Source organism: Amyelois transitella, chromosome 18 (assembly GCF_032362555.1).
Source record: "Amyelois transitella isolate CPQ chromosome 18, ilAmyTran1.1, whole genome shotgun sequence".
In the NCBI taxonomy this organism is placed as follows: Eukaryota; Metazoa; Arthropoda; class Insecta; order Lepidoptera; family Pyralidae; genus Amyelois; species Amyelois transitella.
In genome coordinates this window covers 9,375,916-9,401,417 of record NC_083521.1, presented here as the reverse complement: position 1 = coordinate 9,401,417, position 25,502 = coordinate 9,375,916, and the positions used below count along the sequence as shown (strand labels likewise).

The 25,502-nt window shown below is 36.2% G+C and overlaps 2 protein-coding genes across 2 annotated transcripts in view; one reads left to right on the top strand and one right to left on the bottom strand.

Moving 5' to 3' along the window:
- Window positions 1-8,296: 8,296 nt before the first annotated feature.
- The window catches only part of LOC106137444 (hemicentin-1), a 110,412-nt gene continuing 93,206 nt past the window's right edge, over window positions 8,297-25,502 (bottom strand). Inside the window, exons 8-17 of the mRNA XM_060949274.1 lie at window positions 25,351-25,495; window positions 18,871-19,007; window positions 16,145-16,304; window positions 15,348-15,505; window positions 14,451-14,607; window positions 11,540-11,703; window positions 10,987-11,179; window positions 10,040-10,214; window positions 9,489-9,667; window positions 8,297-9,108 (exon numbers count right to left, since the gene is read on the bottom strand). Coding sequence (XP_060805257.1) covers window positions 9,029-9,108; window positions 9,489-9,667; window positions 10,040-10,214; window positions 10,987-11,179; window positions 11,540-11,703; window positions 14,451-14,607; window positions 15,348-15,505; window positions 16,145-16,304; window positions 18,871-19,007; window positions 25,351-25,495 — 1,548 coding nt within the window. The 3' untranslated portion in view covers window positions 8,297-9,028. The remainder of the gene's footprint in view (window positions 9,109-9,488; window positions 9,668-10,039; window positions 10,215-10,986; window positions 11,180-11,539; window positions 11,704-14,450; window positions 14,608-15,347; window positions 15,506-16,144; window positions 16,305-18,870; window positions 19,008-25,350; window positions 25,496-25,502) is intronic.
- The window catches only part of LOC132902823 (protein GVQW3-like), a 61,325-nt gene continuing 52,404 nt past the window's right edge, over window positions 16,582-25,502 (top strand). The window contains exon 1 of the mRNA XM_060949275.1: window positions 16,582-16,793. Within this exon, the coding sequence (XP_060805258.1) occupies window positions 16,704-16,793 (90 nt within the window). The 5' untranslated portion in view covers window positions 16,582-16,703. The remainder of the gene's footprint in view (window positions 16,794-25,502) is intronic.

Genomic DNA, 25,502 nt, shown 5'->3' with positions numbered 1-25,502 from the left:
TTACGGCTCTTTTAGTAAGATCAAGTAATTACCTAAATTTCATTAAGTATTATTCACACTTCGATATTTGCCATTTATGCTACGGTCACGACGTGAAGTTTTATAGTTTAAATTTTTTCGATGTTTTTTTAAAATTGTTTGTAGTTTTAGTTAATTTAGTAACAAAATTATTAAAATTGTTAACTCATAAGTTAACTTTAACTCATAAGTAACTTACTATTTAGGTAGTGCATATTACTCATGTCGAAGTGTAAATAATATTAAATTGTAAACAGGATATATTGCAACATATATATATCTATATCCCTACCCATGTTTCTCCTGTCACAGTCTAGACTATCATCTATGGCCTATAGCATCCTACTATAATTCACGATCGACTACAATACGATTCTATATCGGTACACGTCATGCGACAGATAGTATGTTGAATCAGTACATATTAATATTGCCAAGGTATAAATTTTCCATTAAAAATACACATATATGAGCTTTTTTAAGACTTTTTAACGCGATTCCTACGGGAATGTATTTTAATCTTATCTTGTTTAAGTAGTACATACATACATATCCAAATCACGTCTATATCCCTTGCAAGGAAGACAGAGCCATCAGTCTTGAAAAGACTGAATGGCCACGTTTAGCTATTAGGCTTTGAGATAGAATTGAGGTTCTAATAGTGACAGGTTGCAAGCCCATCGGCTAAAAGAAGAATCCCATGTTCATAAGTGCACCCCTTAGTCGCCTTTTACGACATCCATGGAAAAGAGATGGAGTGGTCCTATTCTTTTTTCTACTGGTGCCGGGAACCACACGGCACCAATAAAAAAAAGTAAGTAGTATAAACAGTAAAAGTGTAATTTTTTTTAAAATATATTAAAGAAGTAAGTCTATTGAGTTTTTAAGCTAAAACAGGTGAACCTAAAGCTAACGGCATTTCTATTCTATTTTCTCATTACACTGCTAACACTGTGTTCAATGACTGTTATGTCACACGAGTACCTACTAGATTACTATGTGTGGTTTCCGGCAGGCGACTAAGGGATAGACTTAAAAATTTATAGATGATGGGCTAGCAATCTGTGACTATTTGAATCTCAATTCCACCATGAAGCCATACAGCTGAACGTGGTCTTACAATATTTTCTAGACTATTTGCTCTGTCTACCACGCAAGGGATACAGACGTGATTATATATGTATATATGAATAACGCACATTATAATATAACGCAACATCAATGCTTTTCATATGCGCTGCCTTTTTGAATATGGTTTTTGCTTTGTATTTTGGTTGACTGGAAAATATTGCCAATTGCAATAAATCCGCTATTATACATGTTCTTCTTAATCCAATGTTTTGTAACTTGATATATTTCTTTTTATTAAAGAGTTACAGACAAACAAACAAACAAAAAACCCGACGAAAACGTATTTCCCCGTAACACAGACGAGCTTCACACATTCAGATGTTTATTGGGTGTATATTTCAAGGAATCTATCGTCTATATGATTTATATGTCTCGGATGGAAACACCACTATCTTAGTGCTTAGGAAGGAAATTACAGTTCATTGATCATGATTTATGTTGACTATTTTTCTATTTGTCACGGAGTTTATGTTTGTTTTGTTCCGTGTGGTTCCCGGTACCAATAGGAAAAATTTATAGGACCATCTCGTTCCTGTGAATGTCGTAAAAGACGACTAAGGGATAGGCTAAACTAGAGATGCTTCTTTTAGGCGATGGGCTAGCAACCTGTCACTATTTGAGTCTCAATTCTATTATTGAGCCAAACAACTGAACCTGGCCTTTCAGGCTGGCTGTGTCCAATACACATCCAATACACATCCAATACTCATACAATATGATAGTAACTAAAATATTATACAGAAGGTAAGCTAATTGCCTTATTTTTATTAGAAACATTGATTAAATGGATAGCTTTAGTTGGAAAGTTGGAGCTTCGTAAAGGTATGTTAATGCCCAGCTGTGAGCTTTCAGTAAAAGTTCGAATGAAAATAAAAGGTTACCGCCAGATGAGTGGAAGTTAACCGGATGACTTTTTTATTGCAAATAGTAGGTATATCAGTTCAGTCTCAGCGTCGGTGGTCGAATGGATAAGAAAGATGATGAGCACAACGGCACAGGTTCACATCCTATCTCTTGCGGGGTAGACAGAGCTAACGGTCTTAAAAATACTGATAGGCCACGTTCAGCTGTTTGGCTTAATAATAGAATTGAGATTCAAATAATGACACATCGCTAGCCTGTCGCCCAAAAAAAGAATCCCAAGTTTATAGGACTGCCCCTTAGTCGCTTTTTACGACATCCATGGGACAGAGATGAAATGAGAGATGGAAAAAGTGGTCCTATTCTTTTTTCTATTGGTGCCGGGAACCACACGGCAAAGTATATACACATGACTATATGTATGTATGTTTTAAAATAAGCACGAAACCTTATTCTGAAGCAAACACGATCAGACCATTGCGCCTGCGCCTGCCCTGCCCTGTGATGTATCCTTTCAGACCTCCAGCAGCAATCAGAACCATAATTTTTCGCATGATAGACTCGTTTTTTGACCGTAGTAAGTTTAATTTTCCCAGTTCCTTATCCGCCATGTTTATTTTTTGGGTGCCCGTTTTCATCCGAGCAAAATTGGCATGCTATTTGTTTGGACAAGTCAAAGGGACTACAGATTGTTTGCGTGTTCTGAAAAAACATCCTCTTAGTTGATGTTTTTGCCTCTCGAACGTGGATTATTAAAGTTTGTACAAAAAAAAAAGTGAATTCCAAAATTAATTCCAAATTTGTGCCGTGTGGTTCCCGACACCAATATAAAAAAGAATACGACCACTCCTCCATCTCTTTCAAGAGCAATCCTAAGTTTTAAAACCTATTCCTTAGTCGCCTTTTACGACAATCATTTTAACTAACCAATACAAAAAAGAATAGGACCACTCCATCTCTTTCCCATGGATGTCGTAAAAGGCAGTCGTTCTCTTTTCAATGTATGTTGAATTCATATAGATAGTCACGGCTATATACCTTGCGGGGTAGACAGAGCCAACAGTCTCGAAAACACTGTAAGACGTTCAGGTATATGTCTTAATGATGGAATTGAGATTCCAAACGACTGTTACCTACTCACTATTTCCTTTATATTTTCCGTCCTTACTTAGTAAGTGTTGCTCTTAAGACTTCTCTCGAGAGAATTCTTATATTTATTCAACTTTACGACCTGTATCGGTCAGTGTCACCGCAACTCATAAACTCTTACTACTCTCTGTAGACTTAAAGTGTGTGTAAAACGTCATGACATACGAGTATGATATATAAAATTCTGGTGTCACAATGTTCGTTCCAGTACTTCTCCTAAACGGTTTTTTTCGATTCTCTTGAAATTTTGTGAGCATATTGAGTAGGTCTGAGAATCGGCCAACATGTATTTTTAATACCCCTTAGTGATAAGGGTTGTCCAACCTTAACATTTTTTTTTTGATTAGAAATTACCTACTTAAACATTATTTATATATAACCCGGGCGAAGATGCCGGAAAAACCTAGTCTTATGCTATAAAGAAAACTGTACAATGTTATTCTAAGGACTGGAAATTTCTCACTGAACGCCATTCCTCTTGGTATGAAACCTTACAGTTGCACAAGGTTGCAACCTTACGCTCGTCAGTTGTATTGAGAAGTTATTGAACATAGAGCGCGCATTATATATCCATTTTTTCCAAAGAATGTCGTAAAAGGCGACTGAGGGTTAGGCTTGTAAACGTGGGATTCCTCTTATAGACGATGGGCTAGTAACCTGTCACTATTTGAATCCCAATTTCTGCCGCTGGCTCTGTCATCCCCGCAAGGAGTATCGACGTGATTATATGAATGAATGAATATCAGTGCAGTGTGGTTCCTTAAATCTAATTATATCTACTATCGTTTCCGAAACGCAAATGTGTAGATCAATTCCCTCAATGCGCACTCCATAAAAAAATAACTTACCACATACCTCTATCGGTGCCTGTAATAAAACATTAAGTATAGGTATTTTCTGGGTTTAAAACGTACCTTGTTTTCATTCAAAAGAGCGTTTTGAAATTGTTTTTACCTTTTAAGAATGTTGAACATGCAATTTTACACTTTACTCACTCAGTTTCTGTGTGAAAAATTATTTAAGAGTAAACAAATCTTTGAAAAATGTTTGGTATGGTATCCGGCATTTTGAAATAGAACCATTTTCCATTATAATCTGTCTACAATAAATATTAGCTGGCATGTAAAAATATAATAGTTATGTAGCGCGAATATACCTTTTTGCTAACACGAGTATGACTTATTCCACAAATACTCTTAAAGGCATTACACAAGTAATCCGCCAAGTTATCAAAGCAGTTATTAACGTTATATTGTAATAAACTAAAGTGTGCCACTTTTATTAGTGGTATTATACCACGGGAGCATCTTCGAAGTTTCTCCAATCAAAAATGGTTGTTACAGTTTCAACAATAAGGGTTAAATTTCCGGAAGGGTGTCACTATAGCGTATTGTTTATTGTATGTTTCAGTAGGGAAATATCCCTTTTTTATGGGGTAAGAATGGCCTGGATTATGTATGGAGTAATATTAGAACAATTTATGTCATAAGTTAACATTTCCATAGGGATTATTTGTAATAATAGTCATTTATAAAGGAATAAGGGCAATAATATGCAGATGGAGCGACGCGTGAAATTATTATCTAGTTATCATAGTATGCGCCGGCTGCTGCCGTGTGGTTCCCGGCACCAATGAAAAAAGAATAGGACCACTCCACCTCGTTCCCATGGACGTCGTTAAAGGCGACTAAGGGATAGACTAGCAACCTGTTTCTATTTGAATCTCAATTCTATCATAAAGCCAAAGCCAGTCTTTTCAAGACTGTTGTCTCTGTCTGCCCCGCAAGGGATATAGAGGTGATTATATGTAGGTATGTATGTATATGCCAGCTGCTTTTCCAAGGGACCAAGGGGAAGACTAATAAAATTGGTATTATCCTTTTGACAAGCCAAACGACGGACTTTGCAACGTTCAAAAAATTTAAGAGCTAACTCTTGTCGGTGGAGTTTAGTGGAGCTTCCTCCATTCAACTCAAGCGCTTTAATAATTAATACTTTTTTTTTACATATTTTTTTTTATTTTGTGAACAAATTTTAAACTGAAATATAAATCAAATGGAACGCGAACAAAACGCAACAAAAGCTGGCCGCTGGCTCAGAATTTACGACTGATATGAAATACAGGCGCTTAAGTAGAAACACGGTTTGTTAGTTGCATTTTGACGGTTATTTGTGCCTACCTGCCAAGTTATTAACCGATTATTTAAGAAAAAGGAGAACCTCACGATGACGTAAAATAATAAATAAATAGAAAAAAATACATATATTTGGTACCCTAGAACATAATAAATCTTCTTTTAAACGATGGGCTAGCAACCTGTCACTATTTGAATCTCAATTCGGTAACATCATCAATGCAATTTAGATAAACGTGGCCTATCGGTCAAGGCTGTTGGTTCTGTCTACCCCGCATGGCAAAAAGATGGAGTGGTCCTATTACAAAATGCTAAGACAGATAGATAAATCTTCAAAATCATTACCCACCTTTTTTCAGTGTGGGTCAAAATGGTGGAAAATGCTGAAATGATCCATCTTAATCCATAGTAACGAGATAAATTGGCATAACTCGGGATGACACAAAACGGATTCAGAAGTTACCCCTTTCCAATATTCTTGATGGCATGGCCATGTAAGGCTGGCTATTCAATCAATTTTTTTACCGAATAATACATATAATCACGTCTATATCCCTTGCGGGGTAGACAGAGCCAACAGTCTTTAAAATAATGATAGAATTGAGATTCAAATAGTGACAGGTTGCTAGCGCATCGCCTAAAAGAAGAATCCCAAGTTGATAAGCCTATCCCTTAGTCGCCATTTACGTCGTCATGGGAACGAGATGCAGGGGTCCTATTTTTTTAATTGGTGCCAAGAACCACACGGCAACAATCCAAAATTCAAAAATGTCTTTGTCATATCTTTTTCTTGATCGGGAGCATAAGGCGATGTTCAATAATATTAAAAAACAAATACATTTTCATCGTTAATGTTTCAATTTTCATTAGTAAATTAAAAAAATAGTAAAAAGAAACTTTTTTTTTAGTTTTATTATACCTGTTAATAGCTGGCTTTAAAACTGCGTCTAGAATCAGTCGCGGAGTTTCGAACCAGTAAGAATGGAGCTTTGAACTTTTCAATATTAATAAAATATTTTTGCATGTCGACAAATTTCAATGCAATGGAATAAGAGCGGAGAGAATTTTACAAACTGTGTTTATTTCGCTTTTTTTATCTTACAAATAATGCATATAACTTTTGCCTGTGACTTGACTCTTTTTCGATAATTCTATTTTAGATAAAAAGGTATCATTCCTGCTTACATACTCTACTCATACTCATTACTCGACGGCCTCTGTGGCGCAGCGGTAGTACGCTTGTCTGTGATACCGGAGGTCCCGGGTTCTAATCCCGACCAGGGCATGATGAGAAAAGAACTTTTTCCGATTGGCCTGAGTCTTGGATGTTTATCTATATATGTAAGTATTTATTATAAAATATAGTATCGTTGAGTTAGTATCTCGTACCACAAGTCTAGTACTTACTTCGAGGCTAACTCAATATGTGTAATTTGTCCCGTATAGGTATATTTATTTATTTATACTGGTATGGTATCAAAGAAGAAACATAGCGTGTGCCAGTAAAGGAAAGGCTTATAAATTCGGGAGTCTTCTCTTCGGCGATGAGCTGGTTGCCACTATTTGAATTTCAACATCTGAACGTGGTCTTTTTGACTATTGTCTCTGTCTCCCCCGTAAAGGATAAAGACGTGATTATATGTATGTATGTTTCTGTATTCCTCTGACTATGAAAGTGGAAAGCTGTGTAGTATCTGCAGGGCATGAACAACTTAAATGAAAAATACATACATACATACAATGACGTAAATACCCCTTGCGGGATAGATAGAGCCAACAAACAGTCTTGAAAAGACTGATACGAGTAGGCTATGTTCAACTCTGACTTAATGATAGAATTGAGATTTAAATAGTTTCAGGTTGCTAGCCCATCGCCTAAAAGAAGAATCCCAAGTTTACATGACATTTACTTTCTCGCATTTTACGACATTCACGGGAAAGAGATGGAGCAGTCCTTTTCTTTTTTTTATTGGTGCCGAGAACCACACGGCACCAAAATAAAAATACATGATGGATAAAATATAAAGTTTATTTCTGTGACTTCTCTGAAACAATGATATACTAGAACGTATTCATTTTACAATTCATTGACTATATATTACAAGAAAAACGTAGGTCGTTGTTATAAGAAGTTCATTGAACCCTCATAATGAAATATCTATTCATTTTCTAAAAGAATATTGCTAATTACGCATTGTTCTTTGGCTTTTATTATTCTAGACTATATTTATTATTTCAGTAATAAGGGCCCGATCACACGATTGATTTTTTAAAGATTAAGAGTTAATTATCAATTGATTTCTTGAAGTAACTACTTCATAAAACAAGAAAGTCAAATTTATTATGATAATTTAAATGACAATTAATAATTATTAATGGTTTCTGAAATCCAAAACTTTTAGATAGACATGAGAGTTTTATTTCACTTGTCTTGAAAACTTTAAACTGCAATTCCTATCACTTTATGAAACGTGTGAATGTGTCCTTATGAAAGTATTCATTTGGTCTTATAAATAATAAAACAAACCCAGTCTTTAGAAAAAATACTTCAAATATTTTTAGGAACATCTCCGAAGAATGTTATTTTGAAACTACGAAGATGAGATATTTATTTTTATACCATATTATTGTATGAATTATTTAGATACAAATTCGATATTTTTCTCCATTCCCATTATTTTTTTCTAAAGTTTAGGTTATTCGTTTTTCAGATAGTCATCTTAATTCAAGTAAATACTGTCTAGATAGATTTAATCGGTGAGATAAAAAAAATACATTATTGTTAACAGTTAAATTAACTATGAGATAGTATTAGTTGTTGCTACAAAATAATACCCGTATCGGTTTATAATTACATTTGACATTATCTGTACATTGTGATACAAATGGTAAAAAATATTACGCAAAATTTTTGATTAAAGACAATATAATAATAAAAAAAAATTAGGAAAAGTAATTTTATGACAATTAATAAAGTCTTATATAATTATTTGCAAGTTTTATTACAGGAATAAATTTTAAAATAAGAATCATTCTCGTTCTAAAAATTTGTAATATAGTCCCGAAAAACAATTATAATTAAGCTCCATTTCTTCGTTAGCTGTTTGTTCGTAAATATAAATCTAGACAACTATAAGTACCAACTTAAACGTAGAAACTTAATTAAATTTTGTTTAATAGATATTAAATATTCAGATTTTTTTTAGCTTAAATTATATTTTAGGTTTGCATAGTAAGATCTTTGTGCACACCAGATTTTCACTTTCAAAGTGATATGAGGAATAAATTTTCCAAAAACTTAGTTTTACATTACAATCAATTTTATTACTATTTTCAACTCTAGTAATACTGAAACAAACACACATCACAACTACATTTTTTACAAATCTAATGTAATATTGTAATCTTTGGAAAATGATAACCACCGTTCATTATCTTACCTTATTAAGACATTCATTAGGCATAATAAACGTATTACATAACTTTTTTTTGCATAATCATTGTTACGCAAAATTTTTGCTTTATATCATTTTTCTCATGTCCAATTCATTTATTGCATTTCTCCACTAATGATGCATTTCTTATAAATTATTTTAATTTGAGTGTCTCTTATCACTTATATTAATAGAAATGTTAGTTTGGATTTAATTTCAATATCATAAATCCAAAATATGGCATCATTTAGTGTTGTACTATATGGAACATTGATTATTAGGAACAGATTTGGAAATATTTCAAGAATCAGTTTGTGTCTCCATGTGACTCGTCAATTCAGTCTCTTGGTCGGCATCACTGTTGCTCGAATCAACATCATCTGAAATAGAATGATTAGAAAGTATGCAAATGATCATACCTTCGTTACAACAAATATTATTATAAATAAACACTAAAACATAATTTTCCTGTTCATTCTAGTATTGAAAAATTGGCTTTGTCTTTAAGTGTCGTTATTTACTTACTTTATCAAGGCATATAATATATGTCATATCTTCTCCCTCCTTTGTATCTCTTTAATTCTCTTGGATAGCCTTAATATCATTGTCATGATATATGTACAAAGCAAATCAGATGATGACTTATGAGGTTCATGCCCTATTTGCATCCCTAATTCACTTGTTTTAACTTCATCAAATATCACAAATCAAAAAGATTCCTTTTCGACTTCATAATTTTATAATTTAAAGACTTGCTTACCATGTGGTCTGGTATCGAGGGCCAGAACAGCTAAAGGAGCCTCATCTAGAACTCCTGACCATCTTGCAGCCAAAACCCTGGATCCACGGTGTCCTCTTACTACTACGGTGGGAACTACGCTTTGAGTCAAAGATGAACCACCATACATAGATACACCAACGTTTCTTCGTGTTATTGTACTGAAAACAATTACATTTTTGTACATAGAAAGCAACATATTATGCTTCTTACAATGCTAGCTATTAATAGTCGTTTGATAACCGACACTTTAGAATACAACCACTCCATATCTTCCCTTGGATGTCGACGCGACTAAGGGATAGGTTTTTAATCATGGGATTCCTCTTGTAGTCGTTGGGCAAGCAACCTGTCACTGTTTGAATCTCAATTCCATCATTAAGTTATACAGCTGAGCGTTGCCTTTGAGTATTTTCAAGACTGTTGGCTCTGTTTACCCTGCAAGGGATATAGACATGAATATAATTATGTATATATATAGAAGAAGGAAAACTATATCACGCAAATGAGATTTCAGAATATCATGCCCTTACTTCTGCTCTGCATTTCCTCTCGGCCTCTTCTTCTTGCACATGACGACCAATGTCACGCACAGCGTTGTCAGTATGGTTAGCAATATCATTGATAGTACTGCTCCAGTTAGCAAGGCCACGCTGTTGTCACTCGGCGTAGCAGGTGGTGGTACTGGTGTCATGGTTTGAAGGGATCCTGAGTAGAAAATGTTAGTGTTAGCTTTTTTAACATACAATGCGTGGAAGTTGTACATAATTCAGTTGTTGCAATATTGCAGATTCTGATGAGTTATGGTTTGAGAAATGAAATACTGTGGGTGGTATAAACAAATATCCACAAAATTAAAGATTTAATTGATTAGCGGATTAATTTGGTTCGTAGAATAAGGTAAAACAGAATTTTGAATTTAATAACCTGACAAACTTACCAGGTGCCGAGTGTTTCCCGGCACCAATACAAAAAAAGAATAGAACCACTCCATCTCTTTCCCATGGATGTCGTAAAAGGCGACTAAGGGATAGGCTTACAAACTTGGGATTCTTTTCTAGGCGATGGGCTAGCAACCTGTCTCTCTTTGAATATCATTGAGCCAAATACCTGAACGTGGCCATTCAGTCTTTTCAAGACTGTTGGCTCTGTCTGCCCCGCAAGGGATATAGACGTGACCATATGTATGTACATACATACATACATATGATCACGTCTATATCCCTTGCGGGGTAGACAGAGCCAACAGTCTTGAAAAGACTGAATGGCCACGTTCAGCTATTTGGCTTAATGATAGAACCGAGATTCAAATAGTGACAGGTTGCTAGCCCATCGCCTAAAAGAGGAATCCTAAGTTTATAAGCCCATCCCTTAGTCGCCTTTTACGACATCCATGGGAAAGAGATGGAGTGGTCCTATTCTTTTTGTAATAGTGCCGGGAACCACACGGCACATATGTATGTATGTATGTATAACTTACCAGGCACGTCCAAATCGTAAGAAGATCGGAAATCCACGCTATATAAAGCTGCAGGCTTTGGTGATCTGCCTCTTGGAGTTTCAGCATATATCAGGAAAGTATATCTTCCAGAAGATAGCGTATTGAGGGAAAACTGAGGTCGGTCGTTGACTACTCGATAGACAGCTTCGGTCAACCCTTTCCCGGTTATACCCTGATAAAATACAAATCAAGCTTTAAAAGCTACATCTGAAGCTTTAAATGCTGCACTTCAAGCATTTTAACTCTTAACCATAAATTATAGCTTTGAAATAAAAAGACTTCTCTTCCGTACAGTGTTACTCTTGCTAAGAAACGAAACCATACAGGGGACTTTATAAGAAAATGAACTAATGTCTAGTGCGCCAAATATTCTTCAGGCAAAATTATATTAGCCATGCCAATGAAACTATACGCATCATTGTTTGGGAGTTTAAAGCAAATAGCTAAATATTGGGTCAGAAATATAAAGAAGAATCCAAAAAGTATGCACTGACATTTGTTAGACATGCATAAGCGCGAAAACCGCGCTCACCTGATCATTCATGGTGGATATTTCATTGTCTTCACTCAGCTCGGTCCGGGGTCGTACCTCCAAAGCTTCCAACAGGAACCTCTGGGTAAGCCCGCCGTCGTGACCTGGTTCGCAATGGAGGACCTCATTGCTTAACTCGCAGTTTGTTGGAGGTTCAGGGAGAGCTGAAAATAATGAAATCTGATATGAATCCATCACAAGTGTGTTTGATATTTGTGGCGTAATCATCTATACTAATATTATAAAGCTGGAGAGTTACATACATAAACTCACGCCTCTTTCCCGGAGGGGTAGGCAGAGACTACCTCTTTCCACTTGCCACGATCCCTGCATACTTCCTTTGCTTCATCCACATTCATAACTCTCTTCATGCAAGCTCGGCGGTTTCGGGCACTTTTGACCTGACCCTTCACCAGGACGTCCTTAATTTGATCAAGATATGTTCGTCTAGGTCTTCCCACCCCGACCTTTCCCTCCACACTCTCCTTGTATATCTGCTTAGTCAACCTGTTTTCATTCATCCTCTCCACATGACCAAACCATCTCAACATACCCTTTTCTATTCCTGTAACTACATCTTCTTTCACATCACAACATTCCCTTATCACGCTGTTCCTTATCCGGTCACTCAATTTCACACCCAACATACTCCTTAACGCTCTCATTTCCACTGCATTTATTCTGCTTTCGTGCTTCTTTTGCCATACCCAACTTTCACTCCCATACATTAATGTCGGGACCAACACGCCCCTGTGCACAGCCAGTCGAGCCTTTTTGGATAGTTTCTGACTGCTCATAAAGGCATGCAAAGCTCCATTCACCATATTCCCCGCGTTCACTCTCCTTTCAATATCACTATCACACTTGCCATCTGATGTAAACTTTGATCCTAGATATACAAACTCTTTCACTTGCTCAACTTTTTCTCCTCCAATCAAAATATTACATGCTGTCATTTCTTTCTCCATTTCAAAAACCAGTGTTTTAGTTTTACTTACGTTCACTTTCATTCCTTTCTCTTTTAAAGCTTCATGCATACAGTTTACCATCTCCTGTAACTCCTCCGCTGATGACGCCAGTATAACCTGATCGTCGGCATAGAGCAGACATTTGACGAGTAATTCATTCATCCTTAATCCACTTTCAGACTCTTTCAAATCTGTCAAACAACTATCCATAAATAGGTTGAACAGCCACGGTGACGCAACACATCCCTGCCTAACACCTTTCTCAATCTTAAACCACTCAGTGTGCGCTCCGTTTATCCTGACACAAGCACTCGAATCCTCATATAAGGATTTCAGTGCTCGTATCAAGAGACTGCTCACCCCATGCATAGAAAGTGCTGACCACAATTCATTCCTCTCAACTCTGTCATAGGCCTTTTCCAAATCCACGAAAGTGCAATAGACTTTTTGACTCTTGGCCAAAAACTTTTCGGCTATGCACCGCAAAGAAAAGACCTGATCAGTACATCCCATTCCCTTTCGAAATCCCGCTTGAGCATCCCATATTTTGTCATCAGTTTCATTCCTGACTCTATTAATCAATACCTTACGAGTAGCATACAATTTGCCGACGACGCTAAGCAGGCTTATACCACGATAATTTTTGCAGTCCAGTTGTGACCCTTTTCCTTTGTAAAGTGGCACAATAACAGCCTTACACCAATCTGTTGGTACTCGGCCGCTTCTCCAACACAAATTGAAAAGGCAGTACAACTGTCTAGCTACGACGCCTTTTCCTGCTTTAAGCATCTCGACCGACACTCTATCATACCCGGCAGCCTTACCCGCTTTCATACTCTTAAGTGCTTCCACAATTTCAAACATTTCAATTTCGCCTTCCATCTCATTCTCTTTTTCTTCGCTATAGCAGAACTCTTTCTTAATTTCTTCCTTTTTTTCAAATAAACTCTCAAAATAGTCCTTCCATATCTTTAGCACACATTCTTCTCCTTTCACAACGCTACCATCCTGGCATCTGATCCTAGTCAGCTCTCTGGTTATAGTTTTTCCTCGGGCTGACCTTACGGATTTCCAGAATACTTTCAGATTTGACTGAAAGTCTTCTGATAGCCTTTTATCAAAATCCTCTTTATACTCTTCTTTCTTTCTAATCACAGCTTTCTTAACCAAATCTTTCATTTTTTTATATTCCTTACGTGCTTCATTCACATCCTCATCTATAACCTCTTGCATTCTTAAGTTAGCTTTTGCTGCTAACAAATCCAAAAGCTGGAGAGTTGTTTGTTTGATTTCACTAATCTCAGGAACTACTAGTTCGAATTGAGAACTTATTTTTGTGTTCAATAGACCATTTATCGAGGAAGGCTTTAGGCTATATAACATCACGCTGCAACTATTAGGAACGAAGAAATAAGGGAAAATGTGAAAAAAACGAGGGAATTCATCCTAGAGGGCTTCAATGATGCCTAAAATAACTATTCCACGTGGACGAAGTCGCGGGCACAGCTAGTCTGAGATAATGATTCATTTCACTAATAATAGTATCTCTTATGTATTTAATTACTTTCATTATTACAGTGAAAAACTGGTAAAGGGTCAGGTCAAAAGTACCCGAAACCACCGAGCTTGCATGAAGAGAGTTATGAATGTGGATGAAGCGAAGGAAGTATACAAAGATCGTGGCAAGTGGAAAGAGGTAGTCTCTGCCTACCCCTCCGGGAAAGAGGCGTGATTTTATGTATGTATGTATGTATTACAGTGACATATCCCTACATCATCTTCTAGCGTTAGTCCTGGTTACTTCTCTTCTGTGAAGAGGAGATTACACGAAGTAAATCCATAACCCTTTGCAGGGAATCTTACCCTTCAGGATCAATTATCTGCAACGTGCAAGTCCTAAAGATGTTTTCATTTACCAATACCAACTTAGATATCAAACTAACCTGCAGGCATAATCCTGAATAGACAAGGTGCCCTTTGGTTCCCAACGTCATTGGAAGCCCAGCACGCAAGCCAGCCCAGGTCTTCGTCTTCGTTTTGTGGAAGACCATGAATGACGGTGCTGATAGATCCTGTCACTGTTACATTGGATGCTGGTATCTGTAGGTGAAAAGTTACTGTTTATTCACGTATCAGTCTAAAATATTTTTAACTAATCATAGTTACAATTTGTAACTTTAGGGTAATTGAGTAGAATCGGATTTTCGGTTTAAATTCGGTTTAAAAAATTTCTAAATAAATTTCTGACATCTTAAATCAATTGTAGTTTATAATTAATAACAAGAAGTACATTAAATCACGTCCCTATCTTTTACGTGAAGAACAGACTAGAAGTCTCGAAAAAACTGAAAAGCCACGATTAGATGTTAAAAAAATTAATCAATTACTTTTAAAATACAATACATTTAAAAAAAATACATACATATGATTACGTCTATATCCCTAGCGGGGTAGACAGAGCCACCAGTCTTGAAAAGACTGATAGGCCACGCTCAGCTGTTTGGCTTAGTTATAGAATTGACATTCAAATAGTGTCAGGTTGCTAGCCCATCACCCAAAAATTTAATAAGCCAATCGCATAGTCGCCTTTTACGACATCCTTGGCAAAGAGATGGAGTGGTCCTATTCTTTTTTATATTGGTTAATTAAAATGGCTGGCGTAAAAGGCCTATCCCTTAGTTGCCTTTACGACATCCGTTGGAAAGAGATGGAGTGGTCCTATTCTTTTTTGTAATGGTACCGGGGAACCACACGGCACATATTAAAAAATAATTAGTCGAAAAGATAAAATATCCAATTGATGAGCACAACAGACAAACTCAAAACCACAAAACAGTTACCGGCAACACATCTTTCGTTCCGTTGTAGGTCCAGTAGAATCTCAGGGGGCCCGCGTCTCTCGATGACGGCGCGGTGATAGAACACCGTGCCCTGACTTCGCCTCCTGGCGCTCCAGCTAATTGCTGGATGACGCTCCCTGACGCACACTCTGGACGAGCTGGGAAGTTATAAGTTATTTAAAATAGATGAAATTACAAAAGTAAGAGACTTTATCTCGTAACTTTAAATATGAATTACTAGTTTTTGTGTGGTGCTTTGCTCACGCGATAATTTCCAGGAGACAAAATAGCCTATTTCTACTCCTGAAGGTCTACCATAAAAACACATAAGTTTTTGATTCAGCTGTGAAAGTATGCCTCAATGATTTGTTTCAATTTTCGATTTATGGCATTTTATACAAGGCAACCATTAATTATTAGACCACTACAATACAACACGCAGATTCAAACCAAAGAATCAGGCTTTGTTTGTCAACCTTAATTAACAACTAAAAATTTAATTAAAAAAAATTGATTACTTACAAACATACATATAATCATGTCTATATCCCTTGCGGGGTAGACAGAGCCAACAGTCTTGTAAAGACTGATAGGCCACGTTCAGCTATTTGGCTTTAAGATAGAATTGAGATTCATATAGTGACAGGTTGCTAGCTCATCGCCTTAAAAAGAATCCCAAGTATGTAAGCCTATCCCTTAGTCGCCTTTTACGACATCCATGGGAAAGAGATGGAGTGGTCCCATTCTTTTTTGTTTTGGTGCCGGGAACCACACGGCACAAAATATAGAATACTTACAAAGGACATTCAAACTTAAGGGCTCGCTCAAGGCACTGCCTTCAGAGTTTCTCGCTCTGCATCTGTACGAAGCTGAATGATATCTCCTCAATCCTCTTATCACAAGCTTGTCTCCTTCTACTGATATTCCGCCAATAGGGTCATCCCTTATTAGATGTATCTGCGAGATATTAAAATTGTTATACGTAAAAACATCCTCTGTTGAAATGAAAAACACCGGGAATTGATGTATTATCAAAAATAATGTTCATTTTAAGGAGTTCTACGTACTTTTACTAACACTAAATGTATGTTTCCATACGAAAATCAGTTTCATTGTCTTATTGAAATATTATGTTTAAATAACTTATTGTGTAAGGAATACATTCAGTCAGAAAAGTATCGGGAATGGATTATTTATTTATGGTTCCAAATTCAAATTTTAGTTTTTTTTTGTTGTTGTTAGATTGGCACAACTGTTTTCCATTTTGGCGCGGAGTTTGAGTTGCATCTGTTGTTTACATTAAATACAGTGCTATTTTTAGTTATATCATATCTAGTGTGTATTGCTAATTTCATAATGGATAAAAACATCGAACAAAGAGTTTGTCTTAAATTTTGCATTGCCAATGGAATATCGTGTTCGGAGTCACTGAAAATGTTACAGAAGGTGAATCGACTTTATCAAAAACTCGTGCTTATGAGTGGTACAAAGCGTTCAAAAGCGGTCGAGATGTGATGGAAGATTTGCCTCGCTCTGGTAGGCCATCAACGTCTGCAACTGAAGTTAACATCGCAAAAGTGAAGGAAATAGTGACTGAAAATCCTCATTCAACTTTGAGAGAGATAGCCACCGAACTTTCTGTATCTCACGAGTCGATCCGTACCATTTTAACTAATAATTTGGGTATGAAACATGTTGCTGCTCGGCTAGTCCCAAAAGACCTGAATTTTTTTCAAAAACTCAATCGCATGAGAGTCGCTGAGGACATGCTAGAACGAGTCAATTCCGACCCAACATTCATAAAACGCATTGTTACTGGTGACGAGACGTGGGTTTACGAGTTTGACATGCAAACTAGTCAACAAGCTTCGGAGTGGCGCCTTCCAACTGAACCGAAACCGAAAAAACCACGCCAAAGTCGTTCAAAAGTCAAAGATGTTGACTGTTTTCTTTGACTATCGCGGTGTTGTGCACTCGGAATTCTTGCCGGAAGATCAAACGGTAAAAAAGGAATATTATTTGAGTGTTATGCGGCGTTTAAGAGAGCAAATCCGACGAAAAAGGCCAGATTTGTGGAAAGAAAATTCTTGGATTTTGCACCATGATAATGCACCTTCGCACAAGGCCATCATTGTGAACGAATTTTTAACCAAACACTCAACAAATACCATCGAGCAACCACCATATTCACCAGATATGGCTCCAGCCGACTTTTTTTCTTTTTCCTAAACTCAAATTACCACTTCGTGGCACCCGTTTTCAATCGGTAGAAGACATAAAAGAGAATTCGCGGCGAGAACTGACCTCAATTCCGGAAACAGCGTTTAAAAAATGTTTTGATGATTGGATTATTCGTTGGCGTAAGTGTATCGTTTCTAAAGGAGCATATTTTGAAGGTGATAAAATAAATTTGGATGAATAACAAACAGTTTGTGTATTATTGATCTTTTCCTGCTACTTTCTTGACAGAGTAGTATTACCGATTACAAGATTTTCAACAAAATATGACTGTGTGAGAAATAAAATAAAAAATGTTTCAAGTAGTAACTATGATCATCTTTTGTATAACGTTTTTTGGCATAAATTTTATTCGTATAAATTTATTAATTTATGTAAATTGATAAACGAAACGATAATCATGTCAATTAACGTTATATAAAATTATAACCAAAAATTAAAATATTTCGCAAGCAATAAAGGATAACAGTATAATTTAACCAGTAATTGCTTTATTTCTGGCCAGGACAATAACCCCACATAAATCGATGTTTAACTTAATGTTAATAAAGAGTTATTTTACAAGCGACAAATTGATTTTTCATGAAATCATAATTAAAAACGCATTAAGGGGAAAATGTTGGCCACGCCACGTATATAAATTTGCCATTTTTATTACAAGCTCTACGTTTGCACGAAACATTCACTGATTTTAGATTAAAACGAATGACTCAATATATCCGCGAGTAATGCGCAAGAGTATTTTAATTAAAAGCATTTCTAACAAGAGAAGTAATAAAAGTTTAAATGCCAGCTTTATTAAACAAATGGTGATAAAATATTTATGGTTCCGCATGTAGGTATTTGGATGATTTGTTGTTTAATTGTTTTTTTTTTAATGAAAGTGTGACAGGAAATTTGAAATAGGAGAACTAAGAATATGCCAAAAAAATATTTTTTTTAAATACATACATACATATAATCACGTCTATATCATATATTTTAGACAGAGCCAAAAGTGTTGAAAAGACTGGTAGGCCACGTTCAGCTGTTTGGCGGGTTGCAGGTTTACCTGCAAAAGTTGCGGAGGTCAGGTGGGAGTCGCTTCGTGTAAAAACCGGACTCACCCAATCCAGGATCCATAGTCAAAGGCTTACCCCGGGCTCCTCTACAGAGAGATGAAGATGCAACCGGGACTAAAGTCAGGAGGAAGGAAGACTAAATTTCCGGGAACCTAATGGCACTTTTTCTGTAAAAACTTTAAAAAGAATGGTTTAATTAAAAAAAAAAGAGAGAAGTTACTTACTTCTGAGCCTTTAAAGAAGGTGAAGTTAGAAGCAGGCGGAACAGCATCAGCCGAGCACATCAGCACAGCATCCTCGTCTTCTCGAAGAAGTCTGGGTTCAGACGGTTCCACCAGGGATATCTGGGCTACGGGGGGATCTGTAACAAAACATATCTATATATTGTACAATTATGCAGATCTATAATAGACTTAAGTGTAATTATTTCTATAGTACCCTGTACAAACATACATACATATTATCACGTCTTTATTGCTTGCTGGGTAGACAGAGCTAACAGTCTCGAAGACTGATGGGCCACGTTCAGCTGTTTGGATTAATGATAGAATTGAGATTCAAATATTGACAGGTTGTTAGCCCGTTGCCTAAAAGAAGAATCCCAAGTTTCACACATCCCTTAGTCGCCTTTTACGAGACCCATAGGAACGAGATGAAGTGGTCCTATACTTTTTTTTACTTAGTGCCGGGAACCACACGACAAAAGTACCCTATTGACATGTTAATTTTATTAATATAGCCCGATATCAAACTGAAAATTTATTGGAGACTGCTGTTTTTGTCTTTATTGATTTTGACCTAGATAAAACAAAGTGCTGGAAACCACAAGGCACAATATAACTTTAAAATAATTAAATAATCAAAATCACAACAAACCTCTACAATTTTAGACACGATTGAACGTTATACCCTTGAGAGATTTAGGATTCACTATATTTACTTTGCCTAATTCAGTCCTAAATCCAGACTAGGCTTTCCCGAGGGCGGCCTTGTTCATTATCTAGGTTTATTTCCAGGCAGATGCCTAGAACTGACTGAGCAAACTCTACGAGTAAGAATTAACTTAGAAGGTTGGGTTGTCAATCTGTTTGTTTTGATTAGATCATAAGATCTGATTTTTCTGTTTTTCTTTTTTTTATGGTGCAATAAAGAGTCTATCTATATATATCTGAAATAATGCAAATCCATCCAGAATCGTGATATGAAATTGAATAAATTAATAAAATACTAATGTGAAAGCCGTGTGGTTTCCGGCACTTTCTCATGGATGTCGTAGAAGGCGATAAAAGGGGTAGGCGTATAAACTTGTGGTTCCTCATGTAGGCGATGAGCTACCAAACTTTCTCATCATAAAACCATACAGCTGAACTGAACTTCGGTCTTTTCGAAACTGTTGGCTCTGTCTGCCCCACAAAGGATATAGACGTGACTATATGTATGAAGGATCTATTAGGCAATTCTTCATTTTAAAGTTGCCTTTAGTTTTTTAGGCTAAGGCTCTGTCCCCCCCAGTAGGAATAAATACACGACATAAAAATGTATATAACTTCTAATCTAGTAGTTGTAGTCGCAAAATAACTAAAAAAATTAATTGACTCTACCTGTAAAACCGGTTGGTACAGTATCCATGAGATAATTGGATAAATGATTAACTAAAATTTATCTCAACATAGATACTCTTTGCAATTTTGTGGTGACAACAATTGCAAAGAGTATGTTGAGATCTTCTTACTCCCCACATTTTTCACGAGGGCCATATTCAAATTCGGATAAGGGAGAAGAAGAAATAATAATTGAAATAAGTAACTAAACTAGTACTGTGATCAAAAATAAAAAAAACTGGACTAAAAAAATTAGCGCTTACAGAAATGGAATTTAATTTTGGAAAACTTATTTTATGCACGTACGAAACGCAATAATAGAAGTTGCAAAACAAACAAACACGTAATAATTGTGCCGTTAGCTACTCCCAGAGGGCAACTGTCACAGTGTAAGAAAATGCATTGAACATAATTGTCACAAACTTTGAAATTTACTTCAACGGTTATTTTTGAGACGCGAAGATAACTTTGTTTCTTTTTTTTTATTGCAAATAAGCATATGTAATGTTTATAAATTGATTATTTAATTTACACACTGGCCGCTAACCAAAAAAAGATATTATTTTAGTCGAAGAAAAAGCATGATCTTCTTTTGTAAATTTTCACAATGATTTAAGACGCTATCAAAGTTAGGATTGTTGAGTTTTATATTATAATTTTCTTTATTTTTACCAAAAAATAATTGTATTTTACATCACAGCCTAATTATCTAAACACATTGCCCTCTTAAAATTAATGTTGAAATTCAACAAAATTCTGACGAGATATACAGTACGTAACAGAAATAACATTCATACAACTAATCACGTCTATATCCCTACCCCTTCATGGATTATGAACGGCTGAACGTGGCCTATCAGTCTTTTCAAGACTGTTTGCTCTGTCTACCCCGCAAGGGTGCACAGTCGTGACGATACGTGTATATGTATAAACCCCTTATTTTTCCTAACACATGCCATCATCCAACATGCAAAAGATTGTAGTTTCTACACACTATATATTTTAGTCTGTGGCCGAAATGCGGTCGGTCGGGCGACTTTGTCAGAGGTACGTGTACTGAATAAACAATTCAGTTGTCTCCCTCAATAGTATTCAGTTTTGGCATTGTTAAATTTTAAATCGTGATTGCCTTGTTACTATTTTGGGATTGTTAACTAGTATTACATTTGTTTCGAAAAGATTTTATCCATACTAATAATATTATAAAGCTGAAGAGTTTGTTTGTTTGTTTCAACGCGCTGATCTCAGGAACTACTGGTTCGAATTAAAAAAATATTTTTGCGTTGAATAGACTATTTATCGAGGAAGGTTTAAGGCTATATCACAATTAAGAACATCACCCTGCAACTATAAGGAGCGAAGAAATAATGGAAAATGTGAAAAAAAACGGGGACAATAATTATTCATCGTTGAGGGCTTCAATGATGCCCAAAATAACAATTCCACGCGGGCGAAGTCGTGGGCACAGCTTGTGTTTACTAAGAGGCGTAGAGGTCACATTTTATAATGGGACCACTCTTTTTGTTCCCGTGGATGTCATAAGTGATGACTAAAGATGAAGTTATTCGACGATTGCCATTTCTCTATTAGAGTTGACGTCAGGCAGGCAGCAGGCTTTAAAGTTTTATACATACATACATATAATGACGCCTGTATTCTTTGCTGGGTAGACAGAGCCGACTGACTTAAAAAGACTGTTATGCCACATTCAGCTCTTTGGCTTAATGATAGAATTGAGATTCAAATTGTGACAATTTGCTAGCCCATCGCCTAAAAAAGAATTTCAAATTAATAATCATTTCCCTTAGTCGCCATTAACGACGATTATGCGAAAGACTGAGTGGTCCTTTTCTTTTTTTATTGGTGCCGGGAACCACACTGCACTTAGAACTGGACGAGCTCTCCTAGCCAGTGCTATTAACATACAACCTGAACTATCATGACTTCATGGAATATGTTCTACATAAAAAACATGTCCTCCTAAACTCACAAAAGTTTAACACAATGTTCTCGCTAAAGTTATATTATGTCAAACAGAACTTGAATTTGCGCAACACGGCTGGCAGTTGGCAGATAATTCCCAAGTTAGTCCAACTCTGTATGTGACATTGAGTGATTAGGTAATTATAAAGTTTACTGAAAAAAAAAAAGAATAATATATAATGGACTTCATAAGTAGATCTGATTTGGTTCCGTGTAGGAATCGGACCGTAATCTTGTGGTGAAATTTGAGCTTAATGTCACTTGTTTTTACTATGTGTTCATGATTTATCATCTATAAAATATATATATATATATATTTTTCTTTTTTCAATATTAAATCTCATAAATATATAAATCTCCCGTGAACAATGTATTCTCCCGTCCACATTATATTCTAAGTATAATTTAATATTGTGAAGTTGACGTTGTTAAAGAAAATGCTGCAGTGCAGTTTGTTACCGCTTCTTCTGCACTGACGCCTTGGAAGCGGCAGTAAACTTAGTTTTTAAGTAATATATTTGACGTCAACCAAGTTGTTAAACCATACGACAATTATTAAGCGATATAATAATATCCTATAATAATGAATAAAAAATTTTGAATTTTGAATTTTTTTTGAATTTGGAGTAGATTGAAAATAATAAAATTGTTGTTATTTTACATACATATATAAATATATGCCGTATGGTTCCCGGCACCAATACAAAAAGAATAGGACCACTCAATCTCTTTCCCATGGATGTCGTAAAAGGCGACTAAGGGATAGGCTTACAAACTTGGGATTTTTCTTTTAGGCGACGGGATAGCAACCTGTCACTATTTGAATCTCAATTCTATCTTTAAGCCAAACAGCTGAACGTGGCCATTCAGTCTTTTCAAGACTGTTGGCTCTGTCTAACCCGCAATGGATATAGACTTGATTATATGTATGTATTTATGTACAATTATATGTGCCGTGTGGTTACAGAGAAGTGCCTACTTCAGTGTAAGATCACTCCATATCTTTTCCATCGATTATGTAAAAGGCGACTAAAGGAAAGGTTAATAAACTCAGGATTCTTCCTGTAGGCGATGAGCTTGTAACCTTTCATTATCTTAACCTCAATTCCATCATAAAGACATTCAGCTGAACGTGACTTTTAATTATTTTCGAGACTATTGTTCTTGCCTACCCCGCAAGGGATAAAGACGTAATATATGTTTGTTACATACATAACTTTGAAAAGGGTCACTGGTACATAGCCGAAGTGGGATTTGAACCTGTGCGTTTAGAAATACATACATAAAATCACGCGTCTTTCCCGGAAGGGTAGGCAGAGACAACATCTTTCCACTTGCCACGATCTCTGCATACTTCCTTCGCTTCATCCACATTCATAACTCTCTTTATGCAAGCTCGGCGGTTTCGGATACTCTTGACCTCTTTGTTACCTCCACTATATTACTGAAACATACATTTATTAATTCCGTGGTAATATCACGGAGATTAATAGTTTTATTACAAACTTTAACTCGGATCCTTCAGCAAAAGGTTTGCATATCCGTGTTCTCATGAAATCGCTAGAGCAACCAACTTATTTAACTTTTCAGCGCCTCGGCGTCAAACTGAGTTAAGGCGAGCAAGGTATGCATACTGTTATTATCCGCCATTTTACGTTTTAGATTTGTGTTTTAAAAGCAAAAATCTATACTAATATTATAAAGCTGAAGATTTTGGTTGGCGAAATAAAATAATATGTTTCTTTGAATTACCTGGTTTACTGGAAGAAATCCCTCACAGGGATAAGTCCGCCCTTGTACATCGTTATTTTTAATATATTTGTATGTACTACCTAAAATTTGTTATGTACAATAAAGTATTTACAAACAAACAAAATACTATGTTATTACTGTATCTTTTTTTGCCAAAAACGAAACTGTTTGAGCGAACACAGTATAGAAAAAACTAAAAGGGTGAAGCTTAGCTAAACAGCTTTTTCAACGCGGTAGTTGATAAAGCTCTCCACGATAACTTCGCGATAAGGTCGCGTCGAGAAGGCTGTAGTGCCGACACTTTCAGATATCTTGAAAGCCCGTTTAAGTTTTTAGACGCTAAACTGAAGTGTCACCTTTTGCTGAGTTTTTGAATGTTTAATAGTGTTTTGAAAGGTGAGAGGTGTCTTAATTACGTTATTACTTTTATCTGAGACTTTGATCACGATGTAATTTGGTAAATATCCCAGCAGATACTCGGAGCCATCAAAATACTCGGAGGCCATGTTGAGTTTGATAGCGTGATGATTGAATTAAGATCGATACTGACTTCTATCATTAAGCCAAACAGCTGAACGTGGCCTTTCAGCCTTTTGATGACTGTTGGCTCTGTCTACCCCGCATAACGTATAATCACGTCTATATCCCTTATATAGATGTGATTATACGTTGTGCTATGATATTATTATGACGTCTATATATACGAGTCTTTGTTTGTTTATGTTTATTTTTTTATTACGTGCGCAGATTGACCTGCACTAGCACCTAGGTCATAATTGAAAATCAGCGTTTTGCTCTACAGCAATAAATTCGTTGAGTTGTGACCTTTTTGTATTGCTGCAACTGACACCCAAATTAATTTGTATTTCATATGAAATTGTAAATTGTGTGTAGCAAATCAAATAAATGAATTATCTATCTATCTATATAAGGGATTTAGACGTGATAATACGTTGTGCTATGAAACAATCTGCACGAGAATACACTGGCACACCACACAATGTCTTTTTCTTCCTTATCAGACCATCATGAAAGCATGCACTATGAATCTGCTATAAGAAACGTCCTACACTCCAATCTTGTGATACTTACATACATACATATGGTCACGTCTTTATCCCTTGCGGGGTAGACAGAGCCAACAGTCTTGAAAAGACTGAATGGCCACGTTCAGCTATTTGGCTTAATGATATAATTGAGATTCAAATAGTGACAGGTTGCTAATCCATCGCCTTAAAAAAGAATCCCAAGTTTGTGTGCCTATCCCTTAGTCGCCTTTTACGACATCCACGGGAAAGAGATGGAGTGGTCCTATTCCTTTTTTTTTTTAGTAATGGTGCCGGGAACCACACGGCGCGTGATACTTACACATGACATCGAAAGTCATGGAATCCTCCAGGGTGTAAGCGGGGAACCAGGGGTTGGATACCCGGCAGACCAGCTGTTGACCGCTGTTCTCGCGTCTGACGCGCCACGTCATGATACTCTTGGTGACTTCTCCGTCCACTTCGATCTAGAAG